This window comes from Anomaloglossus baeobatrachus, chromosome 1 (genome assembly GCF_048569485.1).
Source record: "Anomaloglossus baeobatrachus isolate aAnoBae1 chromosome 1, aAnoBae1.hap1, whole genome shotgun sequence".
Lineage (NCBI taxonomy): Eukaryota > Metazoa > Chordata > Amphibia > Anura > Aromobatidae > Anomaloglossus > Anomaloglossus baeobatrachus.
Genome location: NC_134353.1, coordinates 898,761,715 through 898,776,767, shown reverse-complemented (window position 1 = coordinate 898,776,767; position 15,053 = coordinate 898,761,715). Strand labels below are relative to the sequence as shown.

The 15,053-nt window shown below is 47.9% G+C and overlaps 1 protein-coding gene across 3 annotated transcripts in view; it reads right to left on the bottom strand.

Moving 5' to 3' along the window:
* Positions 1-6,221: 6,221 nt before the first annotated feature.
* Positions 6,222-15,053, bottom strand: part of KIF24 (kinesin family member 24) — a 58,490-nt gene continuing 49,658 nt past the window's right edge. For all 3 annotated transcript variants that reach the window (XM_075327071.1, XM_075327070.1, XM_075327072.1), the window contains 3 exons: positions 10,560-12,653; positions 9,936-10,029; positions 6,222-6,462 (listed from right to left, as the gene is read on the bottom strand). In XM_075327071.1, coding sequence (XP_075183186.1) covers positions 6,265-6,462; positions 9,936-10,029; positions 10,560-12,653 — 2,386 coding nt within the window. In that variant the 3' untranslated portion in view covers positions 6,222-6,264. The remainder of the gene's footprint in view (positions 6,463-9,935; positions 10,030-10,559; positions 12,654-15,053) is intronic.

Below are 15,053 nucleotides of genomic sequence, written 5' to 3'. Positions count from 1 at the left end.
ATGGTAAAGTCTGATCCAAAAAAATGGATCATAGTGCATGCTGTCATTTTTGTAAAACTTCTTAACTGAACTACTATTATTGACTTGCTGTCCAATAATCTGGAATACTACATAATCTTTAGGTCTCACTGTTGCTGGATTAGGAGAGTTTTACTGTTTTTGGATACTTGTATTGCCATCTGGTATCACACAATTCGGGTCGTTTTAGTTCATGTGTCATATTCTATAAAAAAAAAAAAAAAAAAAAAGTAGAGAAATCTGATTCATTAGCGGAACAATCAGAAAATGGTGACTGATTTCTACCATCTCTTGTGCATGATAAAAAATAAATCATTTTCTCTTTCATTAAATCTTTCCTTCTTTGTCGCCTCTTATTGGGAGACCCAGACAATTGGGTGTATAGCTATGCCTCCGGAGGCCACACAAAGTATTACACTAAAAGTGTAAAGCCCCTCCCCTTCAGCCTATACACCCCCCGTGCTGCCACGGGCTCATCAGTTTTTATGCTTTGTGCGAAGGAGGTCAGACATGCACGCATAGCTCCACAGCTTAGTCAGCAGCAGCTGCTGACTATGTCAGATGGAAGAAAAGAGGGCCCATAACAGGGCCCCCAGCATGCTCCGTTCTCACCCCACTTTTGTCGGCGGTGTTGTTAAGGTTGAGGTATCCATTGCGGGTACGGAGGCTGGAGCCCACATGCTGCTTTCCTTCCCCATCCCTCAATTAGGGCTCTGGGTGAAGTGGGATCCTTTCGGTCTCCAGGCACAGGAGACCGTGCTCCATCCACAGCTCCTGAGGACCATGCTGGATAGGAGCCGAGTATCGTTCAGGGACATGGCCCTGCTACTTTGAGGTACTCTGTGTCCCCGTGGGGACCGCGCACAGCAACACTCCAGCATTGCTGGGTGTGCTAGTGCACCGGGGACAGCAGCGCTGACTGCGTTTGTGCCATTACACACTTCAGCGTCGCTGAGTGTGTTCGTGTAGGGGGACTGCCGCGCTGACCGCCGCTGTCATGGTTATCACTGCGGCGCGGCTGGGACTGTTAGTGCGCCGGGGACTTCCGCGCCGACCGCGCTTATACGGCGGCCGCGCTTATAACTCGAGTCCCCGGCTTTTGCGGCCTAGTCTCGTTTTCTTCCCGCCCCCAGCCCTGCCAATCAGGGGAAGGGCGGGACGCTGTACAGGACGGCAGCACTGAGGGCTGGAGCATGCTTTGCATACTCCACCCCCCTCACTCTGCACAGTGGGGCACCAGTTCCCGCACTTTTCTGGGTCACGCCCACGGCTCCCTCCTCTCCTCAGGACGCCGGCAGCCATTCCTCTCAGCTCTGCTAACGCTGGAGAGGAGAGACAAGCTCAGGGAGACCCAGGCAGGATTTCTGGTGCCCACACAACCGCCTTGCGCAGGCGGTAAGCAGCACCTGTGGTGCTGGCCCCACAAGTGCAGAAGTGTACTTATAGATTATATGATTATAGACTATACTTTACACTGTATGGCGCACTGTTGATTTTTGTCTATATACCCTCCTGTATTGCTCAGAGGAGACAACAGCATGTCGTCCACAAATAGCAAGGGTGCCAAAGCACAGACTTACTATGCTGCCTGTGCAGCATGTACGGCTATAGTGCCGGCAGGTTCCACTGACCCTCATTGTGTGCAATGCTCGGCCCTTGTGGCACTTTCTCAGCCGGAGCCTCTGCTAAGGGTGGCCCAGGGAGAACCACCTGTTAACACTGTCAGGTGACAGGGACGGAATTTGCAGTTTTTACTGAAAGACTTTCTGAGACTATGGCTAAGATATTAGAAGCCTTGAAGTCCAGGCCGGCATCTCAAGCCAGGGGCACTGTGGAATCATTGCCCCCTGGTCCCCCTCAGTTGGAACAGCAATGTCCTCCCGGGGTGTCTCATGGATCCCAGGGTGAGGTCTCTGACACGGACCGCAGCCCCAGACCGATTAAGCGAGCTCGCTATGATATCCCCTCGACATCATCACAATGTCCAGGGTCTCAGCGAGAGGACTCTCTGTATGATGAAGCGGAGGTAGCTGATCAGGATTCTGATCCTGAAGCCGCTCTCAACCTTGATACTCCTGATGGGGACGCCATAGTGAATGATCTTATTGCGTCCATCAATGAAATGTTGGATATTTCTCCCTCAGCTCCTCCAGTGGAGGAGTCAGCTTCTCAGCAGGAGAAATTCCGTTTCAGGTTTCCCAAGCGTACAAAGAGTATGTTTCTGGACCACTCTGACTTCAGAGAGGCAGTCCAGAAACACCGAGATTGTCCAGATAAGCGTTTTTCCAAGCGCCTTAAGGATACACGTTACCCTTTCCCCCCTGACGTGGTCAAGGGCTGGACTCAGTGTCCCAAGGTGGATCCTCCAATCTCCAGACTTGCGGCTAGATCCATAGTTGCAGTGGAAGATGGAGCTTCACTCAAGGATGCCACTGACAGACAGATGGAGCTCTGGTTGAAATCCATCTATGAAGCTATCGGCGCGTCTTTTGCTCCAGCATTCGCAGCCGTATGGGCACTCCAAGCTATCTCAGCTGGTCAGGCGCAAATTGACGCACTCACACGTACGTCTGCGCCGCAGGTGGCGTCCATAACCTCTCAAACGTCGGCATTTGCGTCCTACGCTATTAATGCTGTCCTGGACTCTGCGAGCCGTACGGCGGTTGCAGCCGACAATTCGGTGGCAATACGCAGGGCCTTGTGGCTGCGGGAATGGAAGGCAGATTCGGCTTCCAAAAAGTGCTTAACTGGATTGCCATTTTCTGGCGACCGTTTGTTTGGTGAGAGATTGGATGAAATCATCAAACAATCCAAGGGAAAGGAAACATCCTTACCCCAGGCCAAACCAAAAACACCCCAACAGAGGAGGGGACAGTCGAGGTTTCGGTCCTTTCGGAGTGCGGGCAGGTCCCAATTCTCCTCGTCCAAAAGGCCGCAGAAGGATCAGAGGAACTCCGACGCATGGCGGTCTAAATCACGCCCTAAAAAGACCGCCGGAGGTGCCGCTACTAAGGCGGCTTCCTCATGACTTACGGCCTCCTCACACCGCATCCTCGGTCGGTGGCAGGCTCTCCCGCTTTTGCGACACCTGGCTGCCACAAGTAAAAGACCGTTGGGTGAGAGACATTTTGTCTCACGGTTACAGGATAGAGTTCAGCTCTCGTCCTCCGACTCGATTCTTCAGAACATCTCCGCCTCCCGAGCGAGCTGAGGCTCTTCTGCAGGCGGTGGGCATTCTGAAGGCAGAAGGAGTGGTGGTCCCGGTTCCTCTTCAGCAACAGGGTCACGGTTTCTACTCCAACCTGTTTGTGGTTCCAAAGAAGGACGGGTCCTTCCGTCCTGTTTTGGACCTAAAACTGCTCAACAAACACGTAAGGACCAGGCGGTTCCGGATGGAATCCCTCCGCTCCGTCATCGCCTCAATGTACCAAGGAGATTTCCTAGCATCGATCGATATCAAGGATGCTTATCTCCACGTACCAATTGCTCCAGAGCATTTGCGCTTCGCCATAGGAGACGAACACCTTCAGTTCGCGGCACTGCCGTTCGGCCTGGCGACAGCCCCAAGGGTTTTCACCAAGGTCATGGCTACAGTAGTTGTGGTCCTCCACTCTCAGGGTCACTCAGTGATACCTTACTTAGACGATCTGCTGGTCAAGGCACCCTCTCAAGAGGCATGCCAACACAGCCTCAACGTTACTCTGGAGATTCTCCAGAGTTTCGGGTGGATCATCAATTTTCCAAAGTCAAATCTGACACCGGTCCAATCGCTGACATATCTTGGCATGGAGTTTCATACTCTTCCAGCGATAGTGAAGCTTCCGCTGGACAAACAGCGTTCACTACAGACAGGGGTGCAATCTCTCCTTCAAGGTCGGTCACACCCCTTGAGGCGCCTCATGCACTTCCTGGGGAAGATGGTGGCAGCAATGGAAGCAGTCCCTTTCGCGCAGTTTCACCTGCGTCCACTTCAATGGGACATCCTACGCAAGTGGGACAGGATGCCGACGTCCCTAGACAGGAACGTCTCCCTCTCTCAGGCAACCAAAGCTTCCCTTCGGTGGTGGCTTCTTCCCACCTCATTATCGAAGGGGAAATCCTTCCTACCCCCATCCTGGGCGGTGGTCACGACGGACGCGAGTCTGTCAGGGTGGGGAGCAGTTTTTCTCCACCACAGGGCTCAGGGTACGTGGACTCAGCAAGAGTCCTCACTTCAGATCAATGTTCTGGAGATCAGGGCAGTGTATCTTGCCCTAAAAGCGTTCCAGCAGTGGCTGGAAGGCAAGCAGATCCGAATTCAGTCGGACAACTCCACAGCGGTGGCTTACATCAACCACCAAGGTGGGACACGCAGTCGGCAAGCCTTCCAGGAAGTCCGGCGGATTCTGCTGTGGGTGGAAGCCACAGCATCCACCATATCCGCAGTTCACATCCCGGGCGTAGAAAACTGGGAAGCAGACTTTCTCAGTCGCCAGGGCATGGACGCAGGGGAATGGTCCCTTCACCCGGACGTGTTTCAGGAGATCTGTTGCCGCTGGGGGATGCCGGACGTCGACCTAATGGCGTCACGGCACAACAAGGTCCCAACATTCATGGCTCGATCTCAAGATCACAGAGCTCTGGCGGCAGACGCCTTAGTTCAGGATTGGTCGCAGTTTCGGCTTCCTTATGTGTTTTCCTCCTCTGGCACTGTTGCCCAGAGTGTTACGCAAGATCAGGGCCGACTGCCGCCGCGTCATCCTCGTCGCTCCAGACTGGCCGAGGAGGTCGTGGTACCCGGATCTGTGGCATCTCACGGTCGGCCAACCGTAGGCACTGCCAGACCGACCAGATTTGCTGTCTCAAGGGCCGTTTTTCCATCTGAATTCTGCGGCCCTCAACCTGACTGTGTGGCCATTGAGTCCTGGATCCTAGCGTCTTCAGGATTATCTCAAGAGGTCATTGCCACTATGAGACAGGCTAGGAAACCAACGTCCGCCAAGATCTACCACAGGACGTGGAAAATATTCCTGTCGTGGTGCTCTGCTCAGGGGTTTTCTCCCTGGCCATTTGCCTTGCCCACTTTTCATCTCAATCAGGACATCTCCTTACCCTCGTTTTGTCCTCATCCAGTTCACCAATGTGAAAAGGATTTGCACTTGTTAGATCTGGTGAGAGCACTCAGACTCTACATTTCTCGTACGGCGCCCCTGCGCCGCTCGGATGCACTCTTTGTCCTTGTCGCTGGCCAGCGTAAAGGGACACAAGCTTCCAAGTCAACCCTGGCTCGGTGGATCAAGGAACCAATTCTCGAAGCTTACCGTTCCTCGGGGCTTCCGGTTCCCTCAGGACTGAAGGCCCATTCTACCAGGGCCGTGGGAGCGTCCTGGGCCTTGCGACACCAGGCTACGGCTCAGCAGGTGTGTCAGGCAGCTACCTGGTCGAGCCTGCACACTTTCACGAAACACTATCAGGTGCATACCTATGCTTCGGCAGATGCCAGCCTAGGTAGGCGAGTCCTTCAGGCGGCAGTTGCCCACCTGTAGGACGGAGCCGTTACGGCTCTATTATGAGGTATTATTTACCCACCCAGGGACTGCTTTTGGACGTCCCAATTGTCTGGGTCTCCCAATAAGGAGCGACAAAGAAGAAGGGAATTTTGTTTACTTACCGTAAATTCCTTTTCTTCTAGCTCCAATTGGGAGACCCAGCACCCGCCCCTGTTTTTGTATACACATGTTGTTCATGTTAAATGGTTTCAGTTCTCCGATATTCCTTCGGATTGAATTTACTTTAAACCAGTTTATAATTTTTTTTCCTCCTTCGGGCTTTTGCACCAAAACTGATGAGCCCGTGGCAGCACGGGGGGTGTATAGGCTGAAGGGGAGGGGCTTTACACTTTTAGTGTAATACTTTGTGTGGCCTCCGGAGGCATAGCTATACACCCAATTGTCTGGGTCTCCCAATTGGAGCTAGAAGAAAAGGAATTTACGGTAAGTAAACAAAATTCCCTTCTTTTCTTTCATTGTCCCTTTTTTCTCCAATCCAGGTCCTGATCAAGCCTAAGAAAAGTGTAATTTATAGAAGTGTCGCTTTATTTTGGGCTTGTTGAGCAATATCCGGGTGCAGTTTGATTACAGTCCCACCACTATTACAGAATATCCCATAATATGTCCCCTCTGATATTATGGGGTGTTCATCGGAGTACAGGACCAGGCCTGGGGTCATGATGTAGGTTTTTATTTTACCCTCTCAACTAATACGTTCTCACTTAGTGATGGGTTCGGAGCAGCAGAGACGGTCGTCCAACGTTTGTGCGTTCTTCCCATGAGCGGAGGGCGGCAGAGTCGTCTTCTCCGCAGGTTTGTTCTCCTGGAACCTCTGCAGCTGAGCTCTCAGGGTCTCGATGTGTTTACACTTGAGGGCCAAGATCTCATCAAGTTTCTTCACATACTCTTGAAAATCCTATAGACAGAATGAAGATATTTATTGGGCTTGCCAAGATAAAACCTTACAGTAGGCCGGGGCTCTGACCACAGAGATTGTAAACCCTCGCTCCCCCAAACAAATCGTGATCACAGTGGTCTCTATATTGTTTTACCAAATAGTCCATCTTTTGTCCACACATTGTGACTGAGGATTTGCTACAAGATCAGACACACTCCATTCAAAAGAATGGCACCGCATATGGAAAAAATCCAAAGGGGGCTCCTTTATGCTTAGAAACGTAAACTGGACCCTTAAACAAATAAAGGGTTGGGGGTGCGTCTGACTGCAACCAATCACAGGCACCGGTAGCAGGTAAAAGCAGTGCATATGCAATAAAGACTAATTTGCGGTCCCGGAAGTGAATAGGTAGCCTGGAAGCAATGTACAGCCGACCCGGGGCCTCGCTAATTACAGCGAACTTCCTCCTATCCCAAGAAATAAGTATGAAAGAAGTGAAGGCACTCACCGATCTTTGCTGCGAAACGGCCGTCGTCTGACACGTTATTCCGTCTTACCCCCTCCCTGCTGCCACAGCATGTAACTTCCACCCGTGATTTAATGTTTCCACTGCGCAGCAAAGATCAGTGAGTGCCTTCACTTCTTTCATACTTACTTCTTGGATTATTTTGGACCTTTGTATGAGCACCACGTAGCTGTTGCAGGAACCTTTCTGCCATGCCATTTTGATTATTGCAGCAAAAAGCGCATTTATAAAGCAGAATGTGAATACTGGCCTCTGCTAAAATATTCCTTGTGTTGAGCAGTGCCCTGATTTTCCCTCCTCAATTTTTTGGCTTCCTCCTATCCCTTCTACCACCATTTTTAATCCCCAGATTCTGGTCCCCATAGGCATATATGGGGACCAGCATCCAGCCCGGATCCGGATTTGGAAAAAACAGATAACAGGGACCCGTAGGTCATGGCTATCTGCAAGTCCACCCATCACTGATCACAATCATAAATGTGGACTAGAGCACCTGTGTATTAATCACGTAACCTATCAAGTAATCTATCAAAGGGGTCATGTGACATGTCACGCGATACATCGGACACTAGGGAGAAAGGGGTCGGGGTGGGGGGGGGGGGTGCATCTTCCAAACTGCCGGGGAACTTGCTACTCTTAATCCGTGTTTGGATGTGGTATACTGTGTAATCAGATATTGTACACAAGATAATAGGCATCTGCTACAATATCTGATGTCTATAATCCTAGTATAATATATGACAATCACATACTATCCTGCATATAATATCTGATGTGTACAGTGATAATATATCATTTTTCAGTAAAAGAAAGCAAATTGATGCGCATGCCACTGGTCAGGCAGTCACATCAGTGGTCCGTGGCCACCAGACTAGAGCCCTGCAAGCCTCCTCCTACCTGCCGGCATCTCTGGCTCCACTTTTGATTTATAGTCCGTGTGTGATGACATTTTTAAAAGGCATGATACATACCTGATAGCTACAAAGAAAAAGCCGAGGATGCCGACAGGCAGGAGGTGGTCTCAGGGCTCCTATACAGCAGCCATATTGACCTGACCAATGTACCAGGGTCCTGCAAATGAAGTTGCCAGTCTCTATATACTAGTCTTATATTCTCCTGTATATACTGTATTCAATGTTTTCTACTATATATACTAAGTGCACAGTCATAAGATGGTATACTCCGAATAAGTGACTGGTAATCCATATACTATAACCTTTTTTCATGGCTGTGGAGTTGAAGTTTAAATTGATGACTTGGTTGATCAAGTATGTTTGAGAAAATACACAAAGGAAATCTTTATAAGAATATATTCATTAGACCCTTAGTTATGTGACTAACTTCGGGATGTTTTTTATTTTTAGGAGTGTAGTAAAGCAGTGCACCCCGCTTTACTACACCCTTGAAAACATATATCCTGTTTAAGGCCCTGTGCAGACTAGAAAATGGAATTTTCTTAAGAAAAATCCACAGGCTCTGAAAGATTACCGCACTCGCTGTAAAAAACTGCGGCAAACCGCACCCGAAAACCGTATACAGGTTTACCGCAACTTTTCCGCAGGTCGTTCCCTGCTGTTTTTGACCATTATCCATGGCACAAACCGCAGGTACCTGCGGAAAAGAAATGATATGCAATTCTTTTTGCTGCAGAAAACATGCAATGCACTGTGTGCACAGCATTTTTTTTTTTACCATAGGTTTTGCTGGGGAAGGACTGCAGCAAGGTTATAAACATTTTCTGTAGCAAAACCGTGGCAAAAAACGCAGAGTGCGCACAGGGTCTAAAGATAGTAAGACGTAAGAATAATATGTACTACGCCTGACCACTAAAAACACTCATCTGAACTGGTCTGAGTGCTGTCAGTTCTTTCTACAGGCAGACAGACTATACGGTCATGTGAATATAGCCTATGAAGCAGCCAGAAATAAACATGTTAAAGGGGATGTCTGGTCTAAATCTACACGTCTGCAGTCACGCTATTTCACTTTATGTGACTGCAGACCTGTGAATCCTCACATCATGTGCACTGCACAATGTGAGATTTTTCCAGAACTGAGGGGGTTGAAAAGGGGAAATGACTGCAAAGTATGTGATTTGCAAACCTGCGGTCACATGCCGACTAGACATGTACAGCCTCACTCAATACAAGTGTATTTAGCCAGGCTGGAAACAGTCTAGTTGGAATGTGGCAGGAAGTATGCAAATCACATAATTGCAGTCATATGACCACCCGCTCCTGGGACCGGACAATCCTCACAGCACACAGTAAGCGCAATGTGAGGAATCACAAATCTGCACTTGCAGCATGACATAGCATGACTATAGACTTGTAAATTAAGACCAGACAACCCCTTTAAAGATGGGCTGCTACGCTTGGGACAATGCTGTGTGCTTGCCCCTTAGGGCTGCTTTACACGCTACGACACAGACATCGCGATAGCACCCGCCCCCGTCGTACGGCCGATATGTTGTGATTGCTGCCGTAGCGAACATTATCGCTACAGCAGCGTCACACGCACATACCTGTTCAGCGACGTCGCTGTTACTGCCGAACAATCCCTCCCTCAAGGGGGAGGTGCATTTGGCGTCACCGCGACGTCACTAAGCGGCCGGCCAATAGAAGCGGAGGGGCGGAGATGAGCGGGACGTAACATCCCGCCCACCTCCTTCCTTATTGCCGGCGGACGCAGGTAAGGTGAGGTTCCTCGTTCCTGCGGTGTCACACATAGCCATGTGTGCTGCCTCAGGAACGACGAACTACATCGTACCTGCAGCTGCAACGATAATTGGGAATGGACTCCCATGTCACCTTTAGCGATGTCGTAGCGTGTAAAGCGGCCTTTAGGCTAAAATTTGCCAGCCAGCCCCTGGGTGTATGGTTAGCATGAGTTTATATACAGATGGAGCAAATACTTACATTTTCTATTCTCAAACCCTAAAATAAAAAGGTATCACTCCACTCACAGAATGGGACGCGCGGTTCAGCAGCATTTCCTCCTCGGAACTCAAAGCCGACATCTCATTCAGTTGTTTGCTATGTGCTTGAAGAACAACCTGCCTAAAAAAAAAAAAAAAAAAAAAAAAAAAGACAGACAAAACAAAAACTGTGGAGGTTAAAAGAAGCTGTCCACTACTTTTACAGTGATGGCCTATCATTAGGATAGGTCATCAATGTCTGATTGGCTAGGGTCCGACACCCCACACCCCCGCCGATCAGCTGTTCACGGTCCCGGAAGCAGCAGCAGGCAGCCAGAAATGCTCAGTTCTGGAGCAGCTCAGTCTTCTTGCTGCAGCACATCCACCTCGCATTCTAATCAATATGAGGCAGTTGTGCAGTATCTGGCCTTGTCCGCTAACAAAAGATGGAGCAGCGCCAGAACTGAGCAACAGACTGAAAACAGCTGATCGGTGGGGGAGTGGGGTGTCGGACCTCGGCCTATCAGACACTGATGACCTAGCCTAAGGATACGCCATCAATGTAAAAGTAGTAGACAACCCCTTTAATACACAAAATGACCAAGGGACCATCAACATTAAACAGTTCACTAATGGTCCCAACATATTTACAAACCCACCAGCTATACTTACTGAGCCTTTTCTAGAGTCTTCAGCTGCTGACTTGCTGCATGGGGCGAATGTAACGGGCTACTTGAGGTTGGCGTTGTTCTTGATTCGTCTCTGCAGAGGGCACATTTTGGTATCTCCTTGGCACCACTGTGGGCAAAGATACAGTTCAAAAGTTTATGTTTAAGATGTTCCAGTTCACCATCCCTTATTGGCAGCTTGAAGGAGTCTTCGGAGTCCACCACACTGGCCTGAAGCGGTACAGGGCTGATACTGGTGGCTGAGACCTTACTGCTGTCACAGTCTATTGCACCTTCAACATCTTCTGATTTTTTCCTTCCAAGAACCAATGATGGACTTAGTAATCCCTGAGCTTTGACTTTTGCAACACTGTCCTCAGTATCTGCATCATAATAATGGCTAACCTGATCCCTACATCTGGATTGAGAAGAATCTAAAAAAGAATCGCTATTGCAGTAGGATTCATTTTTCACATAGGGAAGTGGTTGTCCTATGTGGCCAGGTCTAGGTGACCTCTTCTCAGCCAAACCCGATTGTGTCAGGGACTGCGGAGAATCAGCAGAACTAGATTTAGATTCAAAGCAGCTGTCTGGAAACCAGTCCTTGCCTCGGTATTGAGGGCTCTCTATTCGTAAACTCTCATTGTATTGTAGCATTTTCTTAACCAGATCGGATAGGTTCTTCTCAACAGATTGGTCCTTGGCGTAAAATTCAACCCCCACTTTATCTGAATTTGCACTATTTGATCCATCATTAAATCCAGAAAGACCATGAGCCTCCTTCAGGTTAGGTGTAGACTCCAGTGACAAGGTAGTGTTCAGCAGCGACACAGTGAGGGGCGCCATGACCGCCGACTCACACGAGGTATTTGTGGCTCCGGCTGCGGTTCTCATTGCCGGAGAGTCATCTAAAGACACAATTTGACTACACTTCTCTTGTAATGGGTTAAAGTCACTGCTTGACTTGCGAGACAAAGCTAAATCCTTTGACTCCTCCTGGTTTTCTAGGTCTTCCTGAGAAGAATATGGCTTTTCGGGTGTATTGCTGATACTGGAAGAATCTCGAGGATTGGTGGACTCTTCTTCAGAACTCCATATGGAGAGGTCACCGGTTTCCGCTCTTTTTCTGTCTAACAGTCTACAATCGCATTTACTGTTTAGGGTACTTCTGTTCTCTTTCGACTGTCCCATCCCAGACACCTTCCTAGAATCTAAGCTTGGTGAACCCGGATGAAGAAAAAAAGAAAGCCTTTCTCGAACCATCTCTTTTCTTCCTTTCTTTTGGTTGGAGGTGAAGGAAAAGGAGTCTTCGCTAAAGTCGCTGTCGTCGGGATCATCTACTGGAGTTCCTTCACGCTGTGACGCGGAGCTTCTGAGATGACCCACTGTCACCTCATGGGGTTTATATTTGTCCAATATTTTTTCTAGTGGTTGATAGTGAAGCTTCTGAAGGAGGATGGGAGGGTGCTGAATCTGCTGGTGATAGTTCCTCAAGCGTTCCTCTCTTTCCTTTTGGGCTGGGTGACCCCTATAATCACCAATCGTCTTTTCACAAGTGGACTCGTCATCAGTATCCCACAATCGTGCCTTCATATTGGTAAACATCCCATGTCGGGAGACTATTTGCTTTTGCACAGACTGCACTGCTTGTACTCTCTGCACAGGCTGCCGACTACGATCCTCCTTAGGTTCACAGCCCATGTCTGGCTTGATACTGTGAGGATTCCTGGGGCCCGTAGGGATCTTATCCTGGTTTTCATTCTTTTTTCGGCCTGTCTTTAGCGTGCCTTTCACTGGAGTAGTATGGGTTAGCCAAGCTTGGGTTGGAGCACATCTCCCCCCTGTATTTTGCTTTGTGCAGATTTTTGGCGTAGATGACAAGGGGACATTGGATGGATGGAAAACTGATGGGCAGGACTTGTGCTTAACAATTGTAGGAGTGGAGTGGGACAGCCCAAGTTTTACTTTTTTTGGAGATATTTTGTCACCCAAGACGGATGGAGAACTTTGGCCTCGTTTAGGAGACAAACATAGAGCAGGCCTGCCCCGGCCGCTGCTGGATGTGGGGCACGTCATACCTTTTTTCAGTTCCTTCACTCTAGAAAACAACATTACATATTTTAGGTGGTAGCAACTATACTAGAAACATGAACATAAAGCAACGATACACACAGTTTTGGAATTCATCTTATTAGCGTAAAGTAACATCTCCTAGGCCCTCCAGCTGCTAGTAGGCCCGTTCAGAGCAACTCTCCATCAATATCCAGTTCTCCCTGACATCAGGCGGCCCTCATGGACTGGTGCTGCAGAATCCGGACATTGGCTGACTGATACAACATGAACAATCAGCAGCTATGTTGGTGCCATGTGATGCTGCGCCTAGAGGGCGGAGCCCTGCCTGTTGATTCTGCTGTGCGGTTTTTTTGGGGCTGTCTGCCATGTCTGACTCCATACAGGAAGGTAGAGAAGTGACATCTACTACATTATCTGTACTCAGAGTTATCACTGTGTTATCTGTAGTGTTACATATGACTGCAGATAATATCTACTACATTATCTGTGGGGTTACATAGGACTGCAGGTAACATCTACTACATTATCTGTACCCAGAGGTATTACGGTTACCTGTGGCGTTACATAGGACTGCAGGTGAGATTTACTACATTATCTGTACTCAGAGAGGTATTATTGTGTTATCTGTGGTGTTACATAGGACTGCAGATTACATTACTACATTATCTGTCATCACTTATCTGTGGTATTACATAGGACTGCAAGTGACATCACTACATTAACAGTCATCACTTATCTGTGGTATTACATAGGACTGAAGGTGATATCTACTACATTATCTGTATATAAACAGAGGACAAGGAGTATCTTGTGCAATAAGATAAATTTTATTAAATGACAAACAAGCAAGACAGCAATATATGCAAATTTAAAAACAACTACCATAAGGTCAAAAGGGGCATGGAATAAAAGTAGAGATGTAATATCCAATAGCCGTGGGAGAGGTGGAAATAGTTCGTACGATGTACTAAAAATGTTCAAGTAAAAATGAACAAAACCACCTTCAGTAACCGTGGGAAAGGAAAAAGGATGTACACAAACATGGGCCAGTACATATGTGGTTCACACAATGGAGCACAATGAGCAATGTATAGCCATGGAGGAGGTGACCATTAATGTAGTGTTGCAGAGATAGCCGTGTGAGAGGTGAACAACAATCACCAAAAACTGCAACATATAGTGGTCACAGATGGGGTGTATGAAATAATAACACCACGGTGCCCCAAAGTATGGTCACCAAGACTGATCCAAGGTATACATCATGGTGATAAAGGGTACCTAACTGAATTTAGCATAATTCCATATAAAGTGCAAATGCATTAGGATAAGAGGGGCAGGCACCCAAAAATACCATAAAATGGCAGAAGAATCCCACAAACACCCACAGCTAGAGGCATAAAGATATTCAAGACATGATGCACATACCCGGATAGGAGGGATCACCACCAACGCGTGTTTCGCGACGGTACTATTGCTTTCTCAAGGGGGAGAATGAGGATTCTCCCCCTTGAGAAAGCAATAGTACCGTCGCGAAACGCGCGTTGGTGGTGATCCCTCCTATCCGGGTATGTGCATCATGTCTTGAATATCTTTATGCCTCTAGCTGTGGGTGTTTGTGGGATTCTTCTGCCATTTTATGGTATTTTTGGGTGCCTGCCCCTCTTATCCTAATGCATTTGCACTTTATATGGAATTATGCTAAATTCAGTTAGGTACCCTTTATCACCATGATGTATACCTTGGATCAGTCTTGGTGACCATACTTTGGGGCACCGTGGTGTTATTATTTCATACACCCCATCTGTGACCACTATATGTTGTAGTTTTTGGTGATTGTTGTTCACCTCTCACACGGCTATCTCTGCAACACTACATTAATGGTCACCTCCTCCATGGCTATACATTGCTCATTGTGCTCCATTGTGTGAACCACATATGTACTGGGCCATGTTTGTGTACATCCTTTTTCCTCTCCCACGGTTACTGAAGGTGGTTTTGTTCATTTTTACTTGAACATTTTTAGTACATCGTACGAACTATTTCCACCTCTCCCACGGCTATTGGATATTACATCTCTACTTTTATTCCATGCCCCTTTTGACCTTATGGTAGTTGTTTTTAAATTTGCATATATTGCTGTCTTGCTTGTTTGTCATTTAATAAAATTTATCTTATTGCACAAGATACTCCTTGTCCTCTGTTTATGCATTGATTGTGAGTAGTGCATACATGCTGCCAGTATACAATTGCTGGCTGCATGTTTACCGTATGGCTCATTTATTGGGATTTTTTCTCATATTATCTGTATTTGGAGAGTTATGAATCTGTGCTGTTACTAAATTATCAGTTATCACTGTGATCTGTGGGGTTACATAGGACTGCAGGTGACATCCACTACATTATCTGTATTAATAATTATGAATTA